The sequence below is a fragment of the Heptranchias perlo genome, chromosome 44 (assembly GCF_035084215.1).
Source record: "Heptranchias perlo isolate sHepPer1 chromosome 44, sHepPer1.hap1, whole genome shotgun sequence".
Classification (NCBI taxonomy): domain Eukaryota; kingdom Metazoa; phylum Chordata; class Chondrichthyes; order Hexanchiformes; family Hexanchidae; genus Heptranchias; species Heptranchias perlo.
In genome coordinates, this window is record NC_090368.1 from 4,408,936 (window position 1) to 4,433,824 (window position 24,889).

Genomic DNA, 24,889 nt, shown 5'->3' on the forward strand with positions numbered 1-24,889 from the left:
TGATCCCCAAAACTCCAGAATCTCATAATAAAACCAGAATTTGATAGTCACCATAAAACAGTGGCTTAGCCCATATCACTCCACCCAGTACCCCAAACGAGAACACCTTTGGAAAAGTTTCCAGCATTAGGGTTACCCCAGTTTTATTTGCCTTCAATACTGACCTGCTTTACTTTCGCTTCAAAGTCAGCATCATTGTGGTCCGAAATCATCTGTGCAATTCGTATCTGCTCTGCTGTAGCCTTCGGAAAGGGGAGGAGAAAAAAAGTGATAGACAAGAGCCAGCCATAAATGGCTAAATATTTTCCCTCACGGTTTCACTGGTGTGTCAGAAAAGTGTAATGGTGGGTGAGAGAAATATCTGAACTGTGGAAAAAAACACCCAGCATCTCTCGTTATTGGCTTCATTCCAAACGTGGGTTACACAGAATTATGTAGAACATACAGCACAGAAACAGGGCATTCGGGCCCCAACTGGTCTATGCCGATGTTTGTGCTCCACATGAGCCTCCTCCCTCCCCTCCTCATCAGCATTACCTTCAATTCCTTTCTCCCTTGTGTTTATCGAGCTTCCCCTTAAATGCATCTATGCTATTCGCCTCAACTACTCCACGTGGCAGCGAGTTCCACATTCTCACCATTCTCTGGGTAAAGAAGTTTCTCCTGAATTCCCCATTGGATTTATTAGTGACTCTCTTATATTTATGGCCCCCTAGTTTTGGTCTCCCCCACAAGTGGAAACATCTGCTCCACATCCACTCTATCAAACCCCTTCATAATTTCAAATACCATTATCAGGTCAGCCTTCTCTTTGAGAGAAAAGAGCCTCAGCCTGTTCAATCTTTCCTGACAATTATAACCTCTCAGTTCTGGTATCATACCTGTACATTTTTTTTGCACATTCTCCAGTACCTATATAGCCTTTTTATAATTTGGAGATCAGGTTTTGTCTGGTAATAACACATTGAGCTGTAGGACCCTGGGGTGAAGTACTCATGGTTGCAGCGGTTAGATCAATTTGAGGCAATTAATTCAGAGCACTGCACGATAAAACACACAGCATAGCACTGAAGTGGATCGGTGCGAATGTGATTTTCCGTATATTGTATCGGCACCACTATACTAAATATGTCTAATCACAGCACTGAAATAGTCCCTTTTCCAGCACTCCCATGTTCTAGCCAGTATTAGGTACGTAGATGAACTCTTAACCCACACAATCAACCCCCCCATACAATACGTACAGAAATAGATCATCTTCTGTTTGCTATAGTATCACTGGGAAAAGTGTTGCCATGACACTCAAAGAAGCACTGCGCCATCAATATATACCACTATAAATATGTGCACTACTATCTGTGTCTATATTCCTCCTCATGATTTTCTCCCCTTACCTCTCCTCCCAAATGTACTAACTGGCCTCAGTACTCCTGGGTTAGGAAAGGGACACGTGACAGCAAGAAAGGAAAAATAATCAACTGGCTTCCGCTTTTGGTCGCTAACTGTACGCTGAAGTCGGGTGCGAGCAGGATCAGTTTCAGCTGCGATACCGAGAACTGACCCTGCCCATACCAGACAGCGTATCAACACACGCTAATCGATGAATGGCCAATTAGGTTATGTACCAGGGGCCTATCAAACGATAGCCCAGCAGGGAACAGTGCCTTTAGGCAGGAGGAAACAAAATGGGCAAAAGCAATGTTGTGCAGTAATATGACACCACCCGTAGAGACGATGCACAATTGGTGCAAATTGTACACTCCCTCTTAATACTAGGGAGGAAAATTGTGACCGGTTATGTTGCTGATCCCATAAGATCAAGGATAAGTCATAAGCAGTTCAGCCAGTTTACACACTAATTGAAGTCCACAACAACAAATTTGGATTGGATTTGGTTCCTCGAACTCCTCCCATTTTCCTCCTCTCCAGAAGGCACTGAATTGTGCTGTGATGCAGTTGCAGGGTTACGGGACATCCTCTGGCACTTCAACCAAGCGGGCCTTCACCCGCAAGTGGATCAGTGATATTGGCAGACTATTAACTGTGCAAGATGGAGTCTGCCCTCACCAAACAATTTCCAGTTGAACGAGAGGGGGTGGGGGCAGTATCGCGAGACAGTGATCAGGACAGGATCCCCAGCCAATTTCTCTACCCCCCCCCCCCCCCCCCCACTGAACCCCAACAAGCTGAAGTAGCAGCACCCCGCCACTATACTGGGGGAGATCATACAACTGAACACAGACTGTGGGTCCAGGGAATTGCATTTAGCTGCAACACAGAAGGAGCAATTTGAAAGTGTAACAGAAAACCACATTACTCCTTGATGTAGAATCACTACCAAACAAAATGACAATCCTTAAAACACACCCAACCATACTTCAAATAAAACCGGTGAACTCCCCCATGCGCCCCGCACAATGCAACGTCTTGCGATTACGTATTATTTTGCTGCTAAGGAGTGGCTGCCTTGAAGCAATTGTCTAATTCCTGTGAGCAAACAACTCTGGGGCAATCAGAGTTCAATTGCTGTTTGGCAAGGGAAGTTTGCAGATTGGAAAATGCTTGTAAACTTTGGGTTCCAGATCTGGGGGGGTGGGGGGGGGGGAAGGAGGAGGAGGGGGGGACAGCTTGAGGTGACCGGTAACTTAAAAGCAGCAGGGAGGAACTACATTTTTTTTTCCAATCATGTTCCTGGGATAGGGAGAGGACAAACAAAAACCCCACAAAAGCTTCTTGATCACTGTGTAGTTACATAAGAGTCTAATCGCACAGGAACAGGCCATTCAGCCCAACTGGTCTATGCCGGCGTTTATGCTCCATGCGAGCCTCCAACCACCCCTCTTCGTCTAACCCTACCAGCATATCCTTATAAAACCCCGCTCGAAAGTACACGTGTGGACACAGGACAGGAGAGGAAGCAGCTGTTCTATGATACTCCTAGTCCGAACTAGCTTGCCGACACTCACTGTCTAGGCTCGTACATGAAGAACGAGTACTTGTGCAAGATACCAGGCTACCAAAGCCTGTGGAACTGCAGCTCAGCTCAACAACTCACCACCACCACCACCACCGAGAGAGGAGAGTAAAGGTTTAAAAGGTCATAAGCAACAAAGCATTTTATCTGCCCACTCCAAAATGATTACCTGTGGCCGCTGTTTCTGCTGTGTCTGATTCTGCGTCTGTGTCTGATCCCAGTTGCCCCGGGCTCGATTGGCGCCCACCGATGTCATCATTTACAGTATATACAAATAACAGTATTTACAAGGTACAAACCTACAGGGAAAAAGAGGAGCAAATGAAGAGGTGCCCACAAACTCAAAACCTAAACTGTAAAGAAATCAACTTTGATTAGTCACCTTTAAAAATTAGGACTTTTGTTAATTTTGCGCTCAAAGGGGAGGGACCCGAGTGCTGAGGGACTGAATGCTAAGGTTGGAGGGTGAGGCAGAGTTTTGCTCTGCATCTAACTGTGCTACAGTGCTGGATACTGACTCCCAGTACTACAGCACAGTTAGATGCAGAGTAAAGCACTTCCGTAAACTTTGGCTCATCTAATACTCTGCTGCTGTGTCCTAACTCGCACCAAGTCCCGTTCACCCATCACCCCTATGCTCCCTAACCTACATTAGCTCCCAGTGCAGCAATTAAAATTCTCATCCTTGTTTTCAAATCAATCCATGGCCTTGCCCCTCCCTATCTCTGTAACCTCCTCCAGCCCCACTACCCTCCGAGATCTCTGCGCTCTTCCAATTCTGGCCTTCTGCGCATCCCCGATTTCCTTCACTCCACCATTGGCGGCCGTGCCTTCAGCTGCCTAGGCCCTAAGCTCTGGAATTCCCCCCAAAATCTCTACCCTCCTTTAAGACACTTCTTAAAACCTACCTCTGTGACCAAGCACCTGTCCTTATATCTCCTTACATTTGTGTCAAATTTTGATTGATAATGCTCCTGTGAAGCGCCTTGGGACATTTTACTACATTAAATATAAATGCAAGTAGTTGCTGTCTCAACCTTCAACAACAGCTGGACCAGTGTAACATTACAGCATCTGCACAGCAGGCAATGTAATCACCAATATTTGCAAATTAGGCAGCGTTTTCAACTACAGGCCCATGCTTAGTAGAACCAAGACTACCACAAACTCAATTTCACGTGGGTCCCTTAGAGCCGGCAGACCGAGAACTCCATTCATTCCTCCTGAGGTGGATTTGAACCCATGTCCCAGAGGTGAGAGCCCACTGTCTAAAACAACGCTTCACCAAGTTTCCTCAGTTATTAGTATTTACACTGACGAGCAGTACGGAGATCAAACGACATACTTGAGAGCAGTGAAGATTTCAACAAGCTCAGCCCCAACTGCTGTGGCCACCGAGTTACATTTAAACAAGCATCTGTAAAGTAGTAAAATGTCCTACAGCTTACACAATTCAGGGTCAGACCCTTTAGTAGGGGTAGCCCCGGGGAGGTTAGGAAAAGATGGCTGGCATGGTTGAAATAGTAGGTTTTAAGGAAACATTTGAAGGTGGGGAGATATGTAGCAAACTGAACCAGGGTTTAGGGAGATCCTGAGAGTTGGTGAGGGGGGCGGGGGAAGATGGCTGAAAGCTCTTCCACCAACAGTGTAGTGGAAGGAAACGTAGCAGACCAGACGGAGTTGGAATTGTAGAGGCTGTGGGGAAGGACGTAGGCTGGAGGAGGTCACAGGAGGTAGAAAGCAACAAGACTGTGGAGGGATTGAAGAGAAGGGGCATAATTCAGGTAATGGCAGCAGCAGCACTTAACTTTCTGGTAATTGTTATTGCTAAATTACAGGAACCTTTAATAGTTAAAGTGCAACACGCACTTCAGCTGCACGACTGTAAAAGTACCTTGAATTTTAGTTATTTCATCTTAATGATCTTATGAATCCCAGCCCCCCATCAAATAAAACAGTGCTCGTATTGGTGGGAGCGCCAATACATTATAGGGAAATTGCACTTAACCCAGTATACTTCAATGCTCATAACACTGTTGAGGTTTGCAAAGGACTGTTGCCTCACTTGCAACAAATACTAAATCAGAGTAGCAAGATCAAAATGGAAGTGTTCCCTATTCCCCTACATGGGCACCGTTTACCATAAATGACGAGTATTTCACCAAAACACAAGTTTAAAAGATAGATAAATAGGAGGATACTGAAAGGTGGAGAGAAAGTAAGGGACCTTGAAGTGCATGTCCACAGATCCCTGAAGGTAGCAGGACAGGTAGATAAGGTGGTTAAGAAGGCATGAGATATATTCTGTGCCTTGGCTAATAAAGGAAAATAAGAGCAGGGAGGTTATGCTGGAATTGTATAAAACATTGGTTAGGCCACAGCTTGAGTACTGCATACAGTTCTGGTCACCATAATAAAGGAAGGACGTAATTGCACGAGAGAGGGTACAGAGGAGATTTACGAGGATGTTGCCAGTTCTGGAGAATTTTAGCTATGAGAAAAGATTGGATAGGCTGGGGTTGTTCTCTTTGGAACAAAGGAGGCTGAGGGGAGATTTAATTGAGGTGTACAAAATTATGAGGGGCCTAGACAGAGTGGATAGGAAGGACCCATTTCCCTTAGCAGAGAGGTCAATAACCAGGGGGCAGAGATTTAAAGTAATTGGTAGGATTAGAGGGGAGCGGAGGAAAAATGTTTTCACCCAGAGGGTGGTGGGGGTCTGGAACTCACTGCCTGAAAGGGTGATAGAGGCAGAAACCCTCAACTCATTAAAAAAGTACTTGGATGTGCACCTGAAGAGCCGTGACCTACAAAGCTACAGGCCAAGTGCTGGAAAGTGGGGTTAGGCTAGGTGGCTCATTTTCGGCTGGCGCGGACATGATGGCCTCCTTCCGTGTCATAAATTTTCTATGATTCACACCCATTTCACATTTAAATACATGGTTCATTTATTATGCGTCAACTGATCACACCTATCCAACATTTTTTTTTAAAACGTCACTGTAGATAACTTGGTATGGGCTGATCAAGTAATAACTGTGCCCTGTAAAGCATGTTCTACTGGAAAACAATGTTCCATCCCACTCTCTGTCCTCGGCCTCCTATACTATTCCAATAAAGCTCAACGTAAGCTCGAGGACCAGCACCTCATCCTTCAAACAGGCACTTCCGGTCTCAACATTGAGTTCAACAGCTTTAGATCATACCCACCATATTCTCAGACAGCAGGTACTGGTAATAGTTCTGCTGTAACCATTTACACCTCCTCTGGACCCATCTTTTGGTTCTTTATTGTCCCATTACCACCCCTTTTGCCCTGCACATCCTCCCTATTGTCATTTAATCACTCCTGCCCTCTACCCTATCACAGACCCTTTGTTGCTTCCTCACCACCCCCCTCCCCACCTTTTCCTAGGCTCTGTACTTGCTTAAAAACTGTTAAATCTCTAACTTCTTCCAGTTCTGATAAAGATTGTTGACCTGAAACGTTAATTCCGTTTCCCGCTCCACAGATGCTGCCGGACCTGCCGAGTGGTGCCAACGTTGTGCGTTTTTATCTCAATCCCTCAGTTGTGCTGAGGTAGCTGATCTCAGCAAGGATGGCAGTAAGGTTGTTGCAATGGGCCTCAGCACCCATGTTAGGGACGAGGGAGAGAAAAACAAAAATCAGGGCTCCCACTCTCAATGGTGGACAACAAGCGAAGACAGACAGTGATGCTCCCCACTGTCAAATAATGTGTCAACACTCCGTGTTTAGCAAGGTGGACGAGCTTAGGGAGGAAGCGCCTAAGTGCAGGGGCAAGATGGCTGAAGGCTCTGCTGGCAGTCAAGTAGACGTGCAGCGGAGCAGAGCTGGGAGATCAGAGGCTGCGGGCGGAACGTAGGGGTTGGGAGATGGTTGCAGAGGTTGGGAGAGACCTGAAGATTGTTTAGACTCACATGTAGAGTGGCCACTTGAGAGAGGTACCTGACAGAGGCTGCTGACTATAGCCCAGTTGGAGTCAACTGCTTCAAAAAAGGGGGAAAAGGAAGAGGAAAAAAAAGAAAACAATGGTTTCATGTTGAAAAGGAACAGGGATGTGTAAATGAACTCAAACTATGTTTTACATCTTGCACAGAATTTACAACAAGGAAGCAGGCCATTCGGCCCAACTGGTCTGTGCTGGTGTTGATGCTCGACACGAGCCTCCTCCCTCCCCTCTTCATCTCACCCTCTCAGCATATCCTTCTACTCCTTTCTCCCTCATGTGCTTATCTATCTTCCCCTTAAATCCATCTACACTATTCACTTCAACTGTTCCATGTGGTATCCAGTTCCACATTCTAACCTCTCTGGGTAAAGAAGTTTCTCCTGAATTCCTCAGTGGATTTATTAGTGGGGTATCACATTAATAAGCCCTATTTTTGGACTCCCCCACAAGTGGAAACATCTTCTCTACATCTACCCTATCAAACCCCTTCATAATTTTAAAGACCTCCATTAGGTCACTCCTCAGCCTTCACCTTTCTAGAGAAAAGAGCCCCAGCCTGTTCAGACTTTCCTGATAAATACAACCTCAGTTCTTTGCATAATGTTGTGGTATGACTGGTTACCAACCATTATGAATGCCTGGGATTGGGGGGGGGGGTGGTGGAGGAAGAGAGCAGAGTCAGCCATGCTTCTTGTATTCCATTTCTGCTCAAGGGACCCCTGCTGAAATGTGCACAGGTGTGGCCATCAGGCGAGAACAGGACTAGGCTCAACTCCGATGCCCCCATAAACTGCCAAACCTGACTGTCTAGGTTCCCACAGCCTGAAGCACAGCCACATGGGTATGATACCGGAGGGCTGCTGGATCCAGCCTGCAGTACAGGTCAGCTTCTTCAAAAGGAGGGGGAAAAAAAATATGGAAGCAGAGAACACATTGCAATTAGCACTCTCCACTCAGCCAAGAGTTCCACTACTTTCAAAAAAAGTAAGGGGAGAAATTCATCCAAGTCTTAAGGAAAGAATACATTTGAAAAAACACCGAAAGAACCTACCATTAGGAATCATGAAGTGCAACTATAGTGCCAGGATCTCCTCAGCATTTCAATACTGAACTGACTGATCAGTCATTATTGACACAGCTAACGTGCTACCAAGTGTCAGGAACTTTTCTTCGCACTGAAGTAAAAGTTAATGGTCCTGCAACTGAGCTTTACCCAATATCCTACAGTTCAATATATACTGTAGGATATAGTTCAACATATATGGTCCTCAAGGGATTGAGAAGTCTGAGGAACTGCCCACTGTGGGGAAATAAGTATGATGTTATGGGTCTTACCAGGAAATGACTTGATAAAATGGGATATTGCAAACGACCCAGAAATATACCAGACAATCTGTATTCCTTTTCAAAATAAATATAGCTACGTATATTTCCACTGATCTATTCAGTTACAGAACATCAGTCCAGAACCTGACAGTGTCAAAAATCAACTTATTACTGGATTCTCTTCCCCCCCACCCCCCACCTCAATTTCCTGGCCTCTACTGACTGTTCCTGGGGTAGGGATCCATAGTCACCCGCAGTTCTCCATTACCTCAGCCAAGCAGTCAATCTTCACGCCAAAGCTTGGACAGCGGGTGCTGTCAGCCTACTGTGCAGGACATCACAGCCCAACCCGACTGTGTCCTCACCCGACATCCACAAACAATTTCAGCAAACAGCCACTGTACAGTAGGAACCCTGACTGATTTCTCTCCCCCCCCCACCATAGGAAAAGGCGTATGCATCACCCGTACTGCGATGCTAGTTAACTCAGCACAAACTGGGGCAAAATCTAGGATCATGGCTGTCCGAGAGCCTCAGTATCACACCAGGTGACGCCTTCTACCCTCTAAGCCTTTAGGCAACTCAAAACGTGCAGTTCACTGTGCACAGAGCAATGTTGTTTCCCTAGTTATCCATGGTCACACCCCAGCTCCTGGCTGAGATCAATCAACTACAACATCCTGTATCTAAATACAGTGAATTTAACATAGTAAAACATCCCAAGGTGCTTCACAAGAGTGTTATCAAGCAAAATTTGACACTGAGCCACATAAAGGTGATATTAGGACAGGTGACCAAAAGCTTGGTGAAAGAGGTAGTTTTAAAGGAGTGGATGTAAGGAGAGGTTTAGGGAGGGAATTCTAGAGCTTAGGGCCTACGCAACTGATGGAGTGATGAAAATTGGAGACGTGCAAGAGGCCAGAACTGGAGGAACGCAGAGATCTCGGAGGGTTGTACAGCACACACACGAGGTCTAATCTGGAACCTTCTGGCCTGTAGGGCTCAGTTCGCCCATTGGCTGTGTTTTTACCAAATGATCCAATCTAAGGACTTAAAACCTAGGCTTCAAATAATATTGGTCCTGGGTTTTAATTACCAAACACATCATGTTTGTATTTAATGAAGTACAGACAAGCCATCACTTTGTAATTACATATTGAACTTGGAACAATGGAATTTCTCAAGTGTCCGCTCCAGACTGCTGGGTATTAACTGCTGCTGGAGAATGCACGTGGACATGAGGTAAAGAAAGGATTGGGTACAGGCTCTGCAGTCAAACAGCCTGCTCACCACCCAAACTCAGGCCAGGAATGGCCACTTGGGCAAAGTACCAAGGGTCGTTGGCACTTACGGGATCATACACCAGCAAGAATCAGCTCCTTCACGGGAAAAGAAAACCGGGAACGTCATTTTAAAAACCCGCATTGAACCGCAAGGAGTGGGCAGGTGTGGGCTCAGTAATAGATCACAAAGGGTGCTCATCAGCCAATGTGACAGACGCACCAGAACCAAGTCAAAAGGTCTATGAACTCAACCCAGCAGCTCAGCCGAGAACTATTCACAGCTGTGACACGGCTGAGTGACAGGCAGCTCGGAGACTCGAACCCTCTCCCATCTGTTTTGTGAAGTATCATTTGTTATCCTTATCAAGGATACCTAAAATAACCAAGGAAGCAAAGTCATGTCAGATGAAGGCCGCTTCAATCCAGCGTCTCCGAGTATTTTAATTGCAGCGCCTATAGACTTTTTAAATATCCCACACTGGAGCTCCCCTGGGTAGCTTAGTCAGTCACCTTGTCCCAAAGACCAGAACATCGTAACAGGAGGAGGCCACTCAGCCCCTCGAACCTGTTCCGCCATTCAATTAGATCATGGCTGATCTGTACCTTAACTCAGTCTACCCGTCTTTGTTCCGTAATCCTTTATACCCTTGCCTAACAAAAAAACAACCACAATCTGTGCCAAGCTAACTGATTTCAGCAGCGAGAACATTATAAAAAGGCAATGCCCCTGGAATAGGGAAATCAAAATCTCACATGATTCTTACTCCACTGTTGAGCAATCTGCCATCACTTGGTCAGGAAGAGTGGCTGCTTGGGTGGAGAGCTATCAGCATCCATGGAAGCGTGCCCAGCTAGTCAATGGCTGCAAAAGAACGGGGAGGGGCATGGAAATAAAAGCCTGGGTTGGGTCTTCTCTTTGGATTCAGATGCCCCAGAGAATTTGCTTACTGCGGCAAGATGTCCATATCAAAAAGTATATTTGGGAGCCGCCAAACCAGCTGTTAAGAAATCCACACAAGTGGTTTCCATTTCTCTGATATGCAATGAAAACACTCACCCTCTAGAATCACAAGGGTTTAAGGGTTAGGGAACAAAGGCAGGTAGGTGGAGTTATGGTACAGATCTAATTGAAGAGCGGAACAGGCTCGAGGGGCTGAATGGCCTGCAATAACTTAAATCAGCTGAAACCATGCAGCCGACCAACACTGGTATGCTTCCTGCTGCTTGTCCAGCCAGGACAACCGTACCCATTACGGCACTGGTTTGCAAGGGTCATCTGAAAACAAGTGGGAAGAATCTCATTCCCTATTCTCCATGTTCCAATGGTGAGCCACACTGGCTGGTCAACCATCAGCCTGGTGTACTCGGGTATCAGACTGCCGTGTGTGCAGGGGCGTGGACTTGGCTCCAAACTTCCATCACCAAGGCTGCATCCTTGCCTCACTTTTTTTTGAGATGGAACAAGTGAGCCTTTCCTACTCTTGGAGGTGGAGTACAGATTCCTGATAAAATCCAGGGATTTGGCTGTGGAATTCCATAGCTTCTCCATGAGGGCCATGTTAAAGCATTAGATTAAAAGCAATGCAAACTTTCCAAGCCTTGCAATGCTCCACGATCCCGTATAAAAGGCAGCACCAGTCTATATATTCCTCAAGAGCAAAATTCAACCTCTTTTTCTCTCCAATTACTTCACGGGCCACGACTGTATCAGAATCTTGCAGTGTCAGACAGCCACCTATCCGTTCGATTCCTCAATAGTGGTCTCCCTACTTGTGGATACAAACCACAACCGATCTCGGGAATATTTGAGGGCATGTCTGTCTACAATCGAATCCTAATCACCAGCCTCAAAAGGGTTCCGTGATGCTGCTCTCTGGATCACTGCCACTCCCCTGTGTTTACAAAGTTGGTATGAATACTGCCTACGGCTACTACTCTACCATTAGATAGGTGCACAGTGCAATACCGCCCATTGATAGGCCTTTGATCACTGCATCACCTTCACCAGCCCTCACGGGTCAGACACCAACTCCATGTTGAACTCTCTACAGTGCCCAAGGATGCCCTCATGGGCCTGTTGCAGAGCACCTAGAAATGTCAGCCACTGGCATGAGCCCAGAGGAACCTTTTCGACAACAACCTACAACAGGCTTTGGCCCGACAGAAAAACAACATACGATCATTTTTATGCAACTTCAAGCTTGCAAATGAATGTAACCCACTGCCCAGGCTTAATTTCCTTAATGACTTTCCTGGCCTCATGAGGTACTGTATCATAGTCTCTTAAGAACTATTCTAAAAGTCTTCTGCTTCCATCTAATTGCACTCCTCCTCTTTGCAGTAACCTTAACAGGGTACTGCTGAGTGGATGAGGAGTTAGCAGGCTGCAACTTCAATCTGTTTACCACTTCAGCTACAGAAATAAGAAAATTATTCACCGTCAAATCCAAACCAATGGCAGTCCCGCAGACTCAGTCGCAAGCTTCTTGGTTGTCAATTTACTTCCTGGGTCAGAGCACCTTGCTCGTGGCACACAGGTCAAGGGCAACCCCAACTTGGCCAGCATGGTGCCAAGGCCCGCAATCTTGACAAATATGGAAACTGGTCATGGGTCCAAACATTCCCAGTAGCCTCTAACAACATAATTGGAAGGCACCAAGCTATTCACGACGCCACGATCGATTGCTGTCACTCTGAACCCCCATGCGGATGGAAATAATTGGTGAACCACAGAGAGGAAGCACCCCAAGATCCCAGAGGATGCAAGATCGTTAAAAGGAAACTGCAACCTTTCCCCTCACTGCTGGGTCATATTTCTGCTCGAGGAAACATGAACCAATAGTGTGGCCCAGAGAGAAGAACATTACATAAGAAACAGAAGCAGGAGTAGGCCATACGGCCCCTCGAGCCTGCTCCGCCATTCAATCAGATCATGGCTGATCTTCAACCTCAACTCCACTTTTCTGCCCGATCCGCATATCCCTTGATTCCCTTAGTCCAAAAATCTGTCTAACTCAGCCTCCACAGCCCTCTGGGGTAGAGAATTCCAAAGATTCACAACCCTCAGTGAAGAAATTCCTCCTCATCTCAGCCTTAAATGGCCGACCCCTTATCCTGCGACACTGCATCAGGATTTGCTTGTGACAGACAGACCTCCCACCAGATGAGTCCACACCACGGGGAACACAGGGCAAAGAAAAGCCACATTTACAGCCAGGCTGAGGCGAGATTCCCACAGACCGCAAAAATCAGGTCAGCTCCACTTCGGGGGGGGGGGGGGGGGGGGGGGGGGAGCAGTGAAGATAAAGTTACACAAGATCCATTTCTTCACACCCCCACACCCAGGATGTTGCTGCAGCCAGCGGCCCACACAAATTTAGGACGTGCGTCTCCATGCCCCTCTTCCTACACTCCTGCTCTAAGGCTCAAGCCCACCCTTGAGCTCCAGATAAAGGTACCACTGGATCTCACTATCTGCCTTTTACGGGACAAACAACCAGGCATCTGTAGCTATCTTGTCCTACACTCTTCATCCTGCACCGAGGACATTGGGCTGTATATTCTCACACAGGCTGTAAGTGTTGCTCAGAGCCCCTTATGGGCAACAAAGCAGGAAGGCAGGAGGAAAAAGGGCCATAAAATTTACGAAGATTTAGGGACTGGATTCATTTAGCAAAACAGAAAATGCTGGGGAAAACACAGCAGGTAAGCCAGCAACCGTACAGAGAAAACATCTCAGGTCAGAACAGCAAAGGAGAATGTTAACCTGCCTTTTCTCATTACAGATGCTGACAAGACTTTGTGTTTTCCCCTCCTTTTTATTTGACATTTACTAATGAATTCAACGGGGGCTTGCAGCAACAAAAAAAGCCTGTGATAAACGTACAATCCTAGACATTGTACTGACAGTGAGTGCCCTGCTGCATCCGGAAATGGGCCTCGTTCCCTTAATTATATGAAAATGAAGAAAACTGCTGGCATTGCCTATTATACTGACACCTTCTTCCTTGTGAAAAATAAAATCTTAATGGGTAGATAAAATACAAGCGCTGCTCTTCAATTTTAAGCCAAACTAGAAGATAAAGGCACAAAATGCAGCTCACAGATTTCAAAGCCATATGCAAAATTTAACTCAAAATACCAACATTTTAAAATCATGCCACAATTTCAGTGGGCCATTGATTTAAGCACAATTTTCTGTGCAGCCACCCTCCCCATTGTGATAGGAACAGAACTGAAGTGTTACAGACAGCCAAGAAACCCAGCAACGAGTGGTTATACCGGCACTGGCTGGTACCGACTGATCAGGGCACAAATCTCAAACGAAGACAAATTGGCCCACAGAATGGCTTGTCCTGTTCGTCAACCACTGATGGTAACCCCAAGCCCAGCAATTCGAATCAGTGGGATTACTACTGTGGAAATTAGAATGGAAAGCACTATTAAAAAAAGGGGGCAGGGGGCAAAGAGCCATGGTTAGCAGAAAATATTCCTCGGAACGCCCAATGGACTGGCAACCACACACACAAGGGAGAGAGTATGACTAACAAGAGAACGGCAATTTGGGAAATAATCTTCTTCCAGTGGATTATGTCTGCCCTTGTCACAGAAATTAAGCCATTCCAATGTTTTTGTACTATACACTGGCAATAGTGGCCGGGGCTAAATTAAAGCTACGTGAATTTTCCTCAAGCTCGCTCGAGAAAACTAAATTACAGACTTTAAAAACAGCGGCCAAGAGATTGGAAAGTGGAAACACACAGAAGTAAAATGAACTTCCCGCAGAAAAGTGCCATGTCCGTGACGGTAGGAGACACAGAAAATGGAAAATACATAGCGACTACAGCGTGGAAAGGGCCGATCGGCCCAACTGGTCTGTGCTGGTGTTTATGCTCCACAAGAGCCTCCTCCATCTCACCCCATCAGCATATCCTTCTATTCCTTTCTCCCTCGTGTGTTTATCTAACTTCCCCGTAAATGTACCTATGCTATTTGCCTCAATTACTCCATGTGGTAACAAGTTCCACATTCTCACCTGAAGCTTCTCCTGAATTTCCTATTGGATTTATTGAGTTTTGGAATTTTAAGTCTTTCTTCTGCACTTTTACGGAGCTTACGGTGCAAATCGCTCTGAGATTTACTGCACCAAACGAAATCCTAAAAATAAATAGCGGTTTTGGCGGGCGGGGGAAAAAAAAAAGGAAAATGGGAATGCTTACAAATCGCTAAGGAAATCTCCCAGAACACTTGAAAAGAAATTAACTGGTTCTTTATAGTTTTAAGGAGGATGGAGAGGAGCACCCAGATCTAGGAATGAAAAGTTTGGCTACCTTCTGCTTCAGTCATGCAAAAGTGCCAGTGTAACTCTGGATTCAGATCAGCTATCAGACACCTACACTTAGAGAGAGTGAAATCTGCTGCAGTTTGGGGGTTAAATTGCAAATTCAGGAATACATGGGGGATAAATGCAGTGCATCAAGCATCAGGCCATGGTGACGCCGGCACTGTGTGGCCTAACAAGTTAGTAGTTTGTTTCTCTTCATATGGTGCAAGTGTCTCTTCAGTTTTCACTTCAAGGGTATGCATTTGTCCCCACCAGAATGAAGCACAAAACATTGTCAGTTCCAAAGCTGTGGAATAAATTCCATAGCAAGAGTGGCTGATAGGGAAAGCATCTAAAGACCAATGTACATTTAACATATCGAGCATCAAAGGCTGGATGAAGGAAAAGGGGATATAGGAACAGGGTAGGTACATGAGATTAGGACTACCGCTCAAGTGGGATATCAACACCAACACGGTGGGGCCGAACAGCCTTTTTCCATGTTGTAATTTCTATGTAAAAATGTACATACAAACTCGACTGCATAGCCACACTGATACCCATTGCGTGCGGGACTCCAAACTGGCTTCAGAAACATTCCAGAGTTCCAGTATAACTCAGGTTTGGATTGCTGTGCAGTCCAAGACAAATGGGTCTCAGGCTGCACCCTTAAAAGAAAATGGTGGTATAAAAACGTGGTATGGTCACAGGTTGACTGCTTATATACTGTTAAAACGAGCACAGTATATGCTTAACAATATAAAACTGCGCTTGCAACGATTTAATTCATTAGTCAATAAGCCCACGTACTGGCTAGGTTTCAATACCACCTCTGCATAATAAGTTTTGTAAAGTGACTTTTTTTTTAAAAAGAGCTCTCGTTAAGGTTTATCAGCAAATATAGAGGCAGATGCACAGAACAAAGCGCTGCGCCACATAACAGTCTCCATACCAGAGTACGTGCGCTTAAAGCTTTAGCAAAATGAACGGGTTAAATTCTGCCAAAAAAAAGTTACAAAAAAGTTGCTTTTGCATGGTCGCATACTGTTGCTCCTTTTTTCGGGGAGACACCTGATGCTGATCTCGGCGAAATGTTACCAGGGACAGATTTTCTTCAAAAAAAAATAATAAAGTGAGATTCCAAACGCTCCCCTCGTTTTACTCGGTCACAGAATTACATGGCTGGGCAAAAAAGAAAATGACGGAATTGGCTCCGAAGCTGCAGAATAAATTCCAAAGGGAGAGTGGAGAATGGGGAAGGCGATCTAAACCCCAACGTACATTTAACACACATACATTATATTTATATATATAAAATATATAGTTAGATCATTCTAGCGTCAAAGGAATTAACGACAAGTTTACTCACTTACGTTGAGCACGTTTGCTCCCATTAAACAAAGATCAAATTCGGAATTCAGACGCTTATATCTTAACATGCAGAATAATTTGCAATTACACCTTCCCACAGAGGGGCAACACCATCGTTCCCACTAATGTGATTCCTGCATTTGTTATATCTATTTTGGCATTAATATTTGCATTGATAATTTTATGATTTCAATGGTTTGGTTTGTTCTCCTTCCGAGCTGGAGAGAGAAAGAGAGAGCCAGAGAGAAACACACACACACAAAAAAAAAGATGCCCTACCACAGGAATCACCTCTGCTGTATTATTAGCTGCTGATGGCTTCCGCTTTCTGCTCTGGCTCAGGCCTTGAGGCCCTCAAGCCACCAGACGTCGATTTACTCTCTTCAACCCCCCTCCCTCCCACCTACCTCCCTCCCTCCCTCCTCCCCTCCAAACATCAACAGTTACGAATTCAAATAGCATTTAACAACACACAAAAAAATTAGATTGAATCTCGAATTTTAAAAAAGGTAGGGAGGGGGAAAAGGGTTGGGAAAAAAAACCCCACACAAAATAAATCCCTTTCTCTCACCTTCATCCCCCTCCCCCTCACAACACTAAGCGAGCCCCAGGCTTTCAAGGCCTCCCTTTTTGGAAGCAACAAAAAAAGAATCGATTTATTCCAGGGGGGGGGGGCAGAATCGATTGGAACCCCCCTCGGCCCTTTTTTTTTTCTCCTCTCCCTTCCCAAGTCAGCCAAGGAGGGGGGGGGGGAGAGAAGGGTGAAGGAAAGGAGATTTTATATATATAAAAAAAGGAGGGGTCTTATTGTTCATGTCCTGACACAAATATATAAAAAAATGGGGGGGGGGGAGGAAGAAAAGAGAAGGGAAGGGGGGGGCTGTTGTTAATATTCCCCCCCCCACAGCTCTCTCAAAAATAAAAGGGGGGGGGGATGAGGCAGATTTATTTATTTTTAATTATATATATAAAAAGGCACGCTTTTTCCTTTCCCCCCCCCCCTCTCCACCAAGCCAAAAAAAAAAGCCTAGACGGGAGACAATAAGAGGGACACAAACTTTACCTGCTCTCAGTCCACACTGCACTAAACACGCACACAAACACCCCCGGCACGTGACCCGGCCCAGCGCGGCTTCAGCCCCCCTCCCTGCCCGCCGCCATTTTGACTCTGATGACGACATCCATTTTTTTCCCCAAAAAAAATAACCCCCGTCTCCCTTTTCTTTCCACCACCCCTCCTCCTCCTCCTCCTCCTCTTCTCCACCAACCCCACCCATGCAAATCTTTCATTGCATTAAATAAAAATTGGTGCATTAATTTTCTTTGAACTGGAATACACCCTTTTCGATATTTTTTTTTGTTTTAAAAGAGGAATTTTTCCTCTTTCCCCCCCCCCCACTGTCACGTGACCCGAGTTCCGGTCGGCTGCTCTCGCCGTCGCCATTTTGTGTTTTTTTTTTGCCCATTTCCTTTCAGCACACACACAAAAAAACACGTTAAATGTTGCGTCCGCGTCGAAAAGGTTCCCAGTTCCTTTTATATGAGTTGCTATCAAAAATAAAACCGCTAGCACCCCCTCCCCTCCATTAAACAGTGTGTTTCCCCAACCCCTCTCTCTCTCGCTCGCTCTTCGTGATATTTTCCCCCGCGGTTTTCGCGCCAGTCCCGCTTACCGAGGTTTGCCGACCACTGGGGGTTTCCGATCTCCGCCGGAGATCGCCGAAAATTGCCGAAGCCTAGATCGTTGGCAAACAAACAAAATCAAACCACATCGATTGGAAAAAAAATTCACAATTTTTGCGACAGTGGGTCATTTTTTTTTTGAAAAAGAGAGTCAAAAAAAAAATAAATTCCGATGGAGATTTTTATTTTGAAAGGCCGGCCCGGAATTTCACGAGTGTTTCCGAAAAGGGGAGTGAAGTCTCGCGAGATCGTGTCCCCAGCAACCACCCCAAGTGTGGCTGTTATTGTTTATAAATGGGGTTTAAAGGGCTCTCTGGGCCCTGTAGGCCTCTAGTGCGTAAATAATAATATATTTTCTTTTTAAAAACATATATATTAAGAAGAAAAATATGGCTAGTGCGAAGAGCCTGTCTGGGGTGAATGTGGTGCTGGTTATGGCCTATGGCAGCCTGGTAAGTGATGACTGGGCCCCTATCACCTTCTAGTTATCTCCAGTTGCTCTTATTTATGCAATAGTTAACTAGTTAAGATTTGCCTTTTATAGAATTGTAAAAAAAAAATCCTTTATTTTTAATCAAATTAATGCAAATCTCCAGTTAGTCTGTTATTTAATGCAATAGTCAATTAGACAAGATTTGCCTTTTATAGAATTGCAAAAAAAACCCCTTTTCTTTAATCGAATTAATGCAAATCTCAAAACTCTTATTTATGCAATAGTTAATTAGACAAGATTTGCCTTTTATAGAATTGCAAAAAAAAACCCCTTTTCTTTAATCGAATTAATGCAAATCTCAAAACTCTTATTTATGCAATTAGACAAGATTTGCCTTTTGCAAAAAAAAACCCTTTTTTCTTTTAATCAAATTAATGCGGTGCAAAATAAAAACAGAAAATGCTGGAAATACTCAGCAAGCCAGGCAGCATCTGCGGAGAAAGAAACAGAGTTAAACGTTTCAGGTTGATGAGCTTTTTGTCAGAACTGGGAGTGCAGTGCAGTGCAATGCAAGATGGCTGATTTTTTTTTTTGGTTTTTAAGAAAAAGGGGAAGTTGGAGATCTGAGTAATGTTGCTTTCTGTTGTCTCCAGGTGTTTGTCCTGCTGTTTATCTTTGTCAAGCGTCAGATCATGAGGTTTGCCATGAAATCGAGGAGGGGTCCTCACGTGCCCATCGGCCACAACGCACCCAAGGTTTGTATCCGTGCAGCTGCGCTGGGTAAGTCCTTGGGATTTGCTCCCCCTTGTCGCATCTGTGCTGGTATCTCTCATGGCGAGAACAACTGCAATCTGTTTCAGCGCCCCTGGGTAGGGGAGGGGGAAGGGAAATCATTTGGTGGGGTGGGGGGGGTTACTGCCCCTGATTGCTATCCAGTGGCCCCCTCCTGAATGTGTGTATATGTCAGCACTGGATGAAGACTTGTCTGCTTATCTGGCTTGTCAGCGATGCCCCTCAGACAGCCATCTCAGATAACCCATCTCTTAAGTTTGCCGGTAAAGAAGGGGTACCAATGCCAAGATATCGGAGGGAGCTATCCCCCAGTGGCCACCTTTTGGTTAGAATCATAGAAATTTACGGCACAGAAGGAGGCTATTCGGCCCATCGTGTCAGTGCCGGCCAAAAAAGAGCTATCGTGCTTAATCCCACTTTCCAGCACTTGGTTCATAGCCCTGTAGGTCACGGCTCTTCAGGTGCGCATCCAAGTACTTTTTAAATGAGTTGAGGGTTTCTGCCTCTACCACCCTTTCAGGCACTGAGTTCCAGACCCCCACCACCCTCTGGATAAAAAAAATTCTCCTCAGCTCCCCTCTAATCCTTCTACCAATTGCTTAAAATCTATGCCCCCTGGTCACTGACCCCTCTGCTAAGGGAAATTGGTCCTTCCTGTCCACTCTTATCCAGTCCCGTCATAATTTTATACACCTCAATTAAATCTCCCCTCAACCTCCTTAATGAGAACAACCCCAGCCTATCCAATCTTTCCTCATAGCTAAAATTCTCCAGTCCTGGCAACATCCTTGTAAATCTCCTCTGTACCCTCTCTAGTGCAATCACTGCAATGTAGTGACCAGAATTGTGCGCATTACTCAAACTGTGGCCTAACTAGTGTTTTATACAGTTCAAGCATAACCTCCCTGTTCTTGTATTCTATGCCTCGGCTAATAAAGGAAAGGAGGGGAGAGCAGTTCTGTGAAGAATGTTACAGATGGGATGAGTGGGTCAGTAGAATTACCAAATGAAAGTTTCTGAAAATGGTTCATTTGCAGTGAGCCACCAAATGTAACGACCACTGTTATGTGGGTGAATGTGACAGCTATTTTGCACACAGCAAGATCCCACGAACAGCAATGAGAAGAGTGACCAGTTATCGGTTGATGGAGGAATCTTGATATGGGAAGAGCCCCTACTGCTCGTCAAATAATGCTGTGGGATCTTTCACACCCAGCTGAAATACTACCACAGGCAGATATCTCATCCCAAGGACTGCACCTCTGACGATGCAGCACTCCCTCCGTGATGCCCTGGATTGTCTACCTACATCGGAGATATTCAAGCTTTCTCTCTTCTGGGGCCACACATAAATTTTTAAAACCCCTGCTCCCATTAATCGGCAGATATCTCAAGCTGCTGATACCAGCAAATCTTAGAATCATAGAAGTTTACAACATGGAAACAGGCCCTTCGGCCCAACATGTCTATGTCGCCCAGTTTATACCACTAAGCTAGTCCCAATTGCCTGCACTTGGCCCATATCCCTCTATACCCATCTTACCCATGTAACTGTCCAAATGCTTTTAAAAAGACAAAATTGTACCCGCCTCTACTACTGCCTCTGGCAGCTCGTTCCAGACACTCACCACCCTTTGAGTGAAAAAATTGCCCCTCTGGACCCTTTTGTATCTTCCCCCCTAGGTGGTTTGAGGATTTAGCCACCAATGAGGCGACAGTCCTTTGCAAACCCCACAAAATTCAAACAGGACAAACCCATGAATAAGAAATACAAGCCCCGATAGAACAGACTTGCTCAGGCTTTGGGGGATGGATTGCCAGGGCTCGAGGGAGGAGGGGGGGTGGTCACAGTCTGCAGTTTGGACTGAATCGCTTAACGCTGAGGCTAGAGTGCAATCGGGGGGGTGGGAGGGGCAAGTTCTTTTTAAAAAGTGTTCTTATTTTTACAACTGCACACGCTCTGCATGCAGGTTGCTTCTTGTCGAGTCGCCCCTCTGCAGGATAGTTGGGATCCGATGTTCCTTCATCGTCGCTGGGTCAAAATCCTGGAACTCCCTCCCTAACAGCACTGTGGGAGAACCTTCACCACACGGACTGCAGCGGTTCTAGAAGAAGGCCCGCCACCACCTTCTCAAGGGGCAATTAGGAATGGGCAATAAATCATAGAATCTTACGGCACAGAAGGAGGCCATACGACCCATCGTGCCTGTGCCAGCTCTTTGAAAGACCTGTCCAATTAGTCCCACTCTCCCTCTCAAGGCCCTGCAAACGCTGGTCTTGCAAGTGATACCCATATCCTGAGAGTGTGCATTCAGGATATGGGAGAGCACTCTATGCCCCAGAGGTTAACTTTGCTCCTCTTTTCTTGTGTATTTTCCGGCAGGATCTAAGGGAGGAGATTGAACGGAGTCTACTGAAAGTCCAGGACCTCGACTACGAGCCACAGCTGCTGGATGAGGACGATGTGCGCTTACTGCAACTTCAGGAACCAAGAACCCAAGGTAACCCACGGCAGCAGCAACAACTTTCATTTGTAAAGCACCTTTAACGTAGTAAAACGTCCCAAGGCGCTTCACTGGAGCGATTATCAGACAAAATTTGACTCCGAGCCACATAAGGAGATATTAGGATAGGTGCTTGGGTCACAGAGGTAGGTTTTAAGGAGGGGAGAGGTTGAGGGAGGGAATTCCAGAGCTTAGGGCCGAGGCAGCTGAAGGCACGGCTGCCAATGGTGGAGCGATGGAAACCAGGGATGCTCAAGAGGCCAGAATTGGAGGAGCTCAGAGATCTCAGAGAGTTGTAGGAGGTTACAGAGATGGGGAGGGGCCGAGGCCGTTGAACACGCAGATAAGAATTTTTAATTCAAGGCATTGCCGGACCGGGAGCTGATATAGGTCAGCATGTGTGTGTGATCTGGAGCTTGTGACAGGTGTCAAAATGCCATCTAGAGCCATACGGGAATCATGATGCCCAAATAATAATGGTTTGCTCTTTGTTGTTGTTGGGAGATGGCCATTCACAAATGATATGCGAACACCTGGGTGTGTGAGTTTCTCTTTATAGAGCAGAATCTGCTGCCGACACAACAACCACAGTCTGCGATAGCAAGCAGTGTAACCCGGTGTCCAGGAGTCCAGGAAGACCAGATTGCTTCTCATCCGCAAATCGGCTAACAACCGGGATCATGCTGCTAAGTGAACGGACGCTTTACTCCGTATCTAACCCATGTTATACCTGCCCTGGGACTGTTTGATGGGACAGTGTAGAGGGAGCTTTACTCTGTATCTAACCCATGTTATACCTGCCCCGGGAGTGTTTGATGGGACAGTGTAGAGGGAGCTTTACTCTGTATCTAACCCGTGCTGTACCTGCCCTGGGAGTGTTTGATGGGACAGTGTAGAGGGAGCTTTACTCTGTATCTAACCTATGCTGTATCTGCCGTGAGAGTAATCGTTGTCGTGATTTGGTGCCTGAAATGGGTTAGATACAGAGTAAAGCTCCCTCCTATACTGTCCCATCAAACACTCCCAGGGGCAGGTACAGCACGGGTTAGATACAGAGTAAAGCTCCCTCTACACTGTCCCATCAAACACTCCCAGGGCAGGTACTTGATGAGCGTAAAATTTACAGAAAGAAAATTGCATCCAAAGATCAGAATGTTTTATGGTTGGAAGGGAACTAGGGGTTTTCAAAGTTTATTGAATTGATTGCAGCAATGGTAACATTTTCACTTGTTAATCTCTGCAGGTCGCTATAACTATCTGTACAGGATGAAGGCTCTGGATGCCATCAGACATGTGGGTGAGTGCCGGATCATAGTGACTCAGTAAGGCACGGCCTGAATTTCTGGTTTCCACCTTCACGGAGGGCAGCTTGAGAAAGACTTGCATTTATATCGTGCCTTTCACGCCCTCAGGACGTCCCAAAGCGCTTTACAGCCAATGAAGTAATTGTGAAGTGTAGTCACTGTTGTGATGTGGGGAAATGCGGCAGTCAATTTGTGCACAGCAAGATCCCACAAACAGCAATGTGATAACGACCAGTTTTAGTGATGTTGGTTGAGGGATAAATATTGGCCCAGGACACTGGGGAGAACTCCCCATCTCTTTTTCGAAATAGTGGCCGTGGGATCTTTCACATCCCTTACTAAAGACTTGAAGGTGGCTGACAACCTTCTTCTCATTGCCCAGATGTGGTACATTCCTGTTCAAAAACAGGAATATTTGTTTGAGGTGAGGGATTCTGTCTAAATCTGCTTCTACGCCAGCGCCATTTCGATTCAGATTCCGGGAGACCAGAGTCTGTGAGGCGGCTCCCAGGTTTTACCCGGCCTGGCTCCCATTATCCCAGTGCTGACCCACGGAGAAAACCGGATCCCTGAATCTCCCACCAGGGGAAGAGCGCGCCAGATTCAGCAACGTAAAAACGCCAAGAATTGTCTCGAGGACCCTGGGGAATTCTCCGGAATATGAGTGGAAATAGTGCCGTCGTTAAAAGCGGATTATATTGTTCAGGCTGGTCTTACACAGAATTTACAGCACGGAAACAGGCCATTCGGCCCAACTGCTCCGTGCCAGTGTTTATGCTCCACACGAGCCTCCGCCCACCTCTCTTCATTTAACCCTATCAGTGTATCTATTCCTTTCTCCCTCGTGTGTTTATCCAGCTTCCCCTTAAACGAATCTACGCTATTCGCCTCGACCGCTCCATGTGGTAGCGAGTCCCACATCCTCACCACTCCCGCCTGCGTTCAGCTGTGCTGCTTGAAAGGCTTCAAACATCCATTTTTGTCTTCCACGTACAACACACAGATTAGCTTAATTTCCCTCTGACCCTTATGCAATTTCCATATCCTTTGTTCTGCTGCACTTGTCTCAAAAGGTTTGAAAGGCGCTATATAAATGCAAGTTCTTTAAGTTTTTAAAATAAAATTTGCATTAAAAGAACAAACTGCATTTTAAAACAAAAAAGGTGTGCAGGAAATCCTCCTCAGACCATTGCCCCGGACCTGATTGTAAAGTACAATTGTTCTCCATCTTTTGTTTCTTTCTAGATGTATTATACGATTATCGGCATTTCATCTGTCGTTCCACCCACCGTTATCTAACTCCTTTTTATAGATGCTTGGCTGCCTGATTTAACGAAGTTTCTTTACTATTTCACTTGTCTCGCTGGTTGGAATATTTATTGCGCCACATTGCCAGGGGTGAGGGACTTTGGTTATGTAGAGAGACTGGAGAAGCTGGGATTGTTCTCCTCAGGGCAGGGAAGGTTAAGGGGGAGATTTAATAGAGGTGTTCAAAATCACGAGGGGTTTTGATAGAGTAAATAAGGAGAAACTGTTTCCACTGGCAGGAGGGTCGGTAACCAGATTTAAGAAAATCGGCAATAAAGCCAGAGCGGTAAATGGGAATTTTTTAACGCAGCGAGTTGTTATGATCTGGAATGCACTGCCTGAAAGGGTGGTGGGAGCAGGTTCGGTGGAATTGGAAAAATAGTTGAAAAGGAAAAATATGCAGGGCTATGGGGAAAGAGCAGGGGGAGTGAGGCAAATTGGATAGCTCTCTCAAAGAGCTGGCGCAGGCACGATGGGCTGAATGGTCTCCTTTTGTGCTGTATGATTCTATGTTGCAGTTTTATTGAATCCCCGGACGCGTTTATCGCTGCAGATATCCTCAGTGGCGAAGGTGCCAAGCATTTAACGGGGAAGAATTTCCGCAGCTTCCTGCTGGA

At 45.8% G+C, this 24,889-nt stretch overlaps 2 protein-coding genes across 12 annotated transcripts in view; one reads left to right on the forward strand and one right to left on the reverse strand.

The window, feature by feature from the left end:
• Positions 1-17,986, reverse strand: part of ubap2l (ubiquitin associated protein 2-like) — a 76,423-nt gene extending 58,437 nt beyond the window's left edge. For 9 of the 11 annotated variants that reach the window (XM_067975964.1, XM_067975962.1, XM_067975958.1 and 6 more), the window contains exons 1-3: positions 17,312-17,397; positions 3,144-3,273; positions 165-242 (exon numbers count right to left, since the gene is read on the reverse strand). In XM_067975964.1, coding sequence (XP_067832065.1) covers positions 165-242; positions 3,144-3,233 — 168 coding nt within the window. In that variant the 5' untranslated portion in view covers positions 3,234-3,273; positions 17,312-17,397. Of the gene's footprint in view, positions 1-164; positions 243-3,143; positions 3,274-16,527; positions 16,552-17,311; positions 17,398-17,921 lie in introns of those variants that run through there. The other 2 variants (XM_067975955.1, XM_067975956.1) reach the window with 2 other exon arrangements.
• Positions 17,987-18,170: 184 nt separating this feature from the next.
• LOC137306689 (protein C1orf43 homolog) overlaps positions 18,171-24,889 on the forward strand; it is a 13,020-nt gene continuing 6,301 nt past the window's right edge. Inside the window, exons 1-5 of the mRNA XM_067976031.1 lie at positions 18,171-18,383; positions 19,018-19,119; positions 21,540-21,657; positions 22,904-22,957; positions 24,826-24,883. Coding sequence (XP_067832132.1) covers positions 18,321-18,383; positions 19,018-19,119; positions 21,540-21,657; positions 22,904-22,957; positions 24,826-24,883 — 395 coding nt within the window. The 5' untranslated portion in view covers positions 18,171-18,320. The remainder of the gene's footprint in view (positions 18,384-19,017; positions 19,120-21,539; positions 21,658-22,903; positions 22,958-24,825; positions 24,884-24,889) is intronic.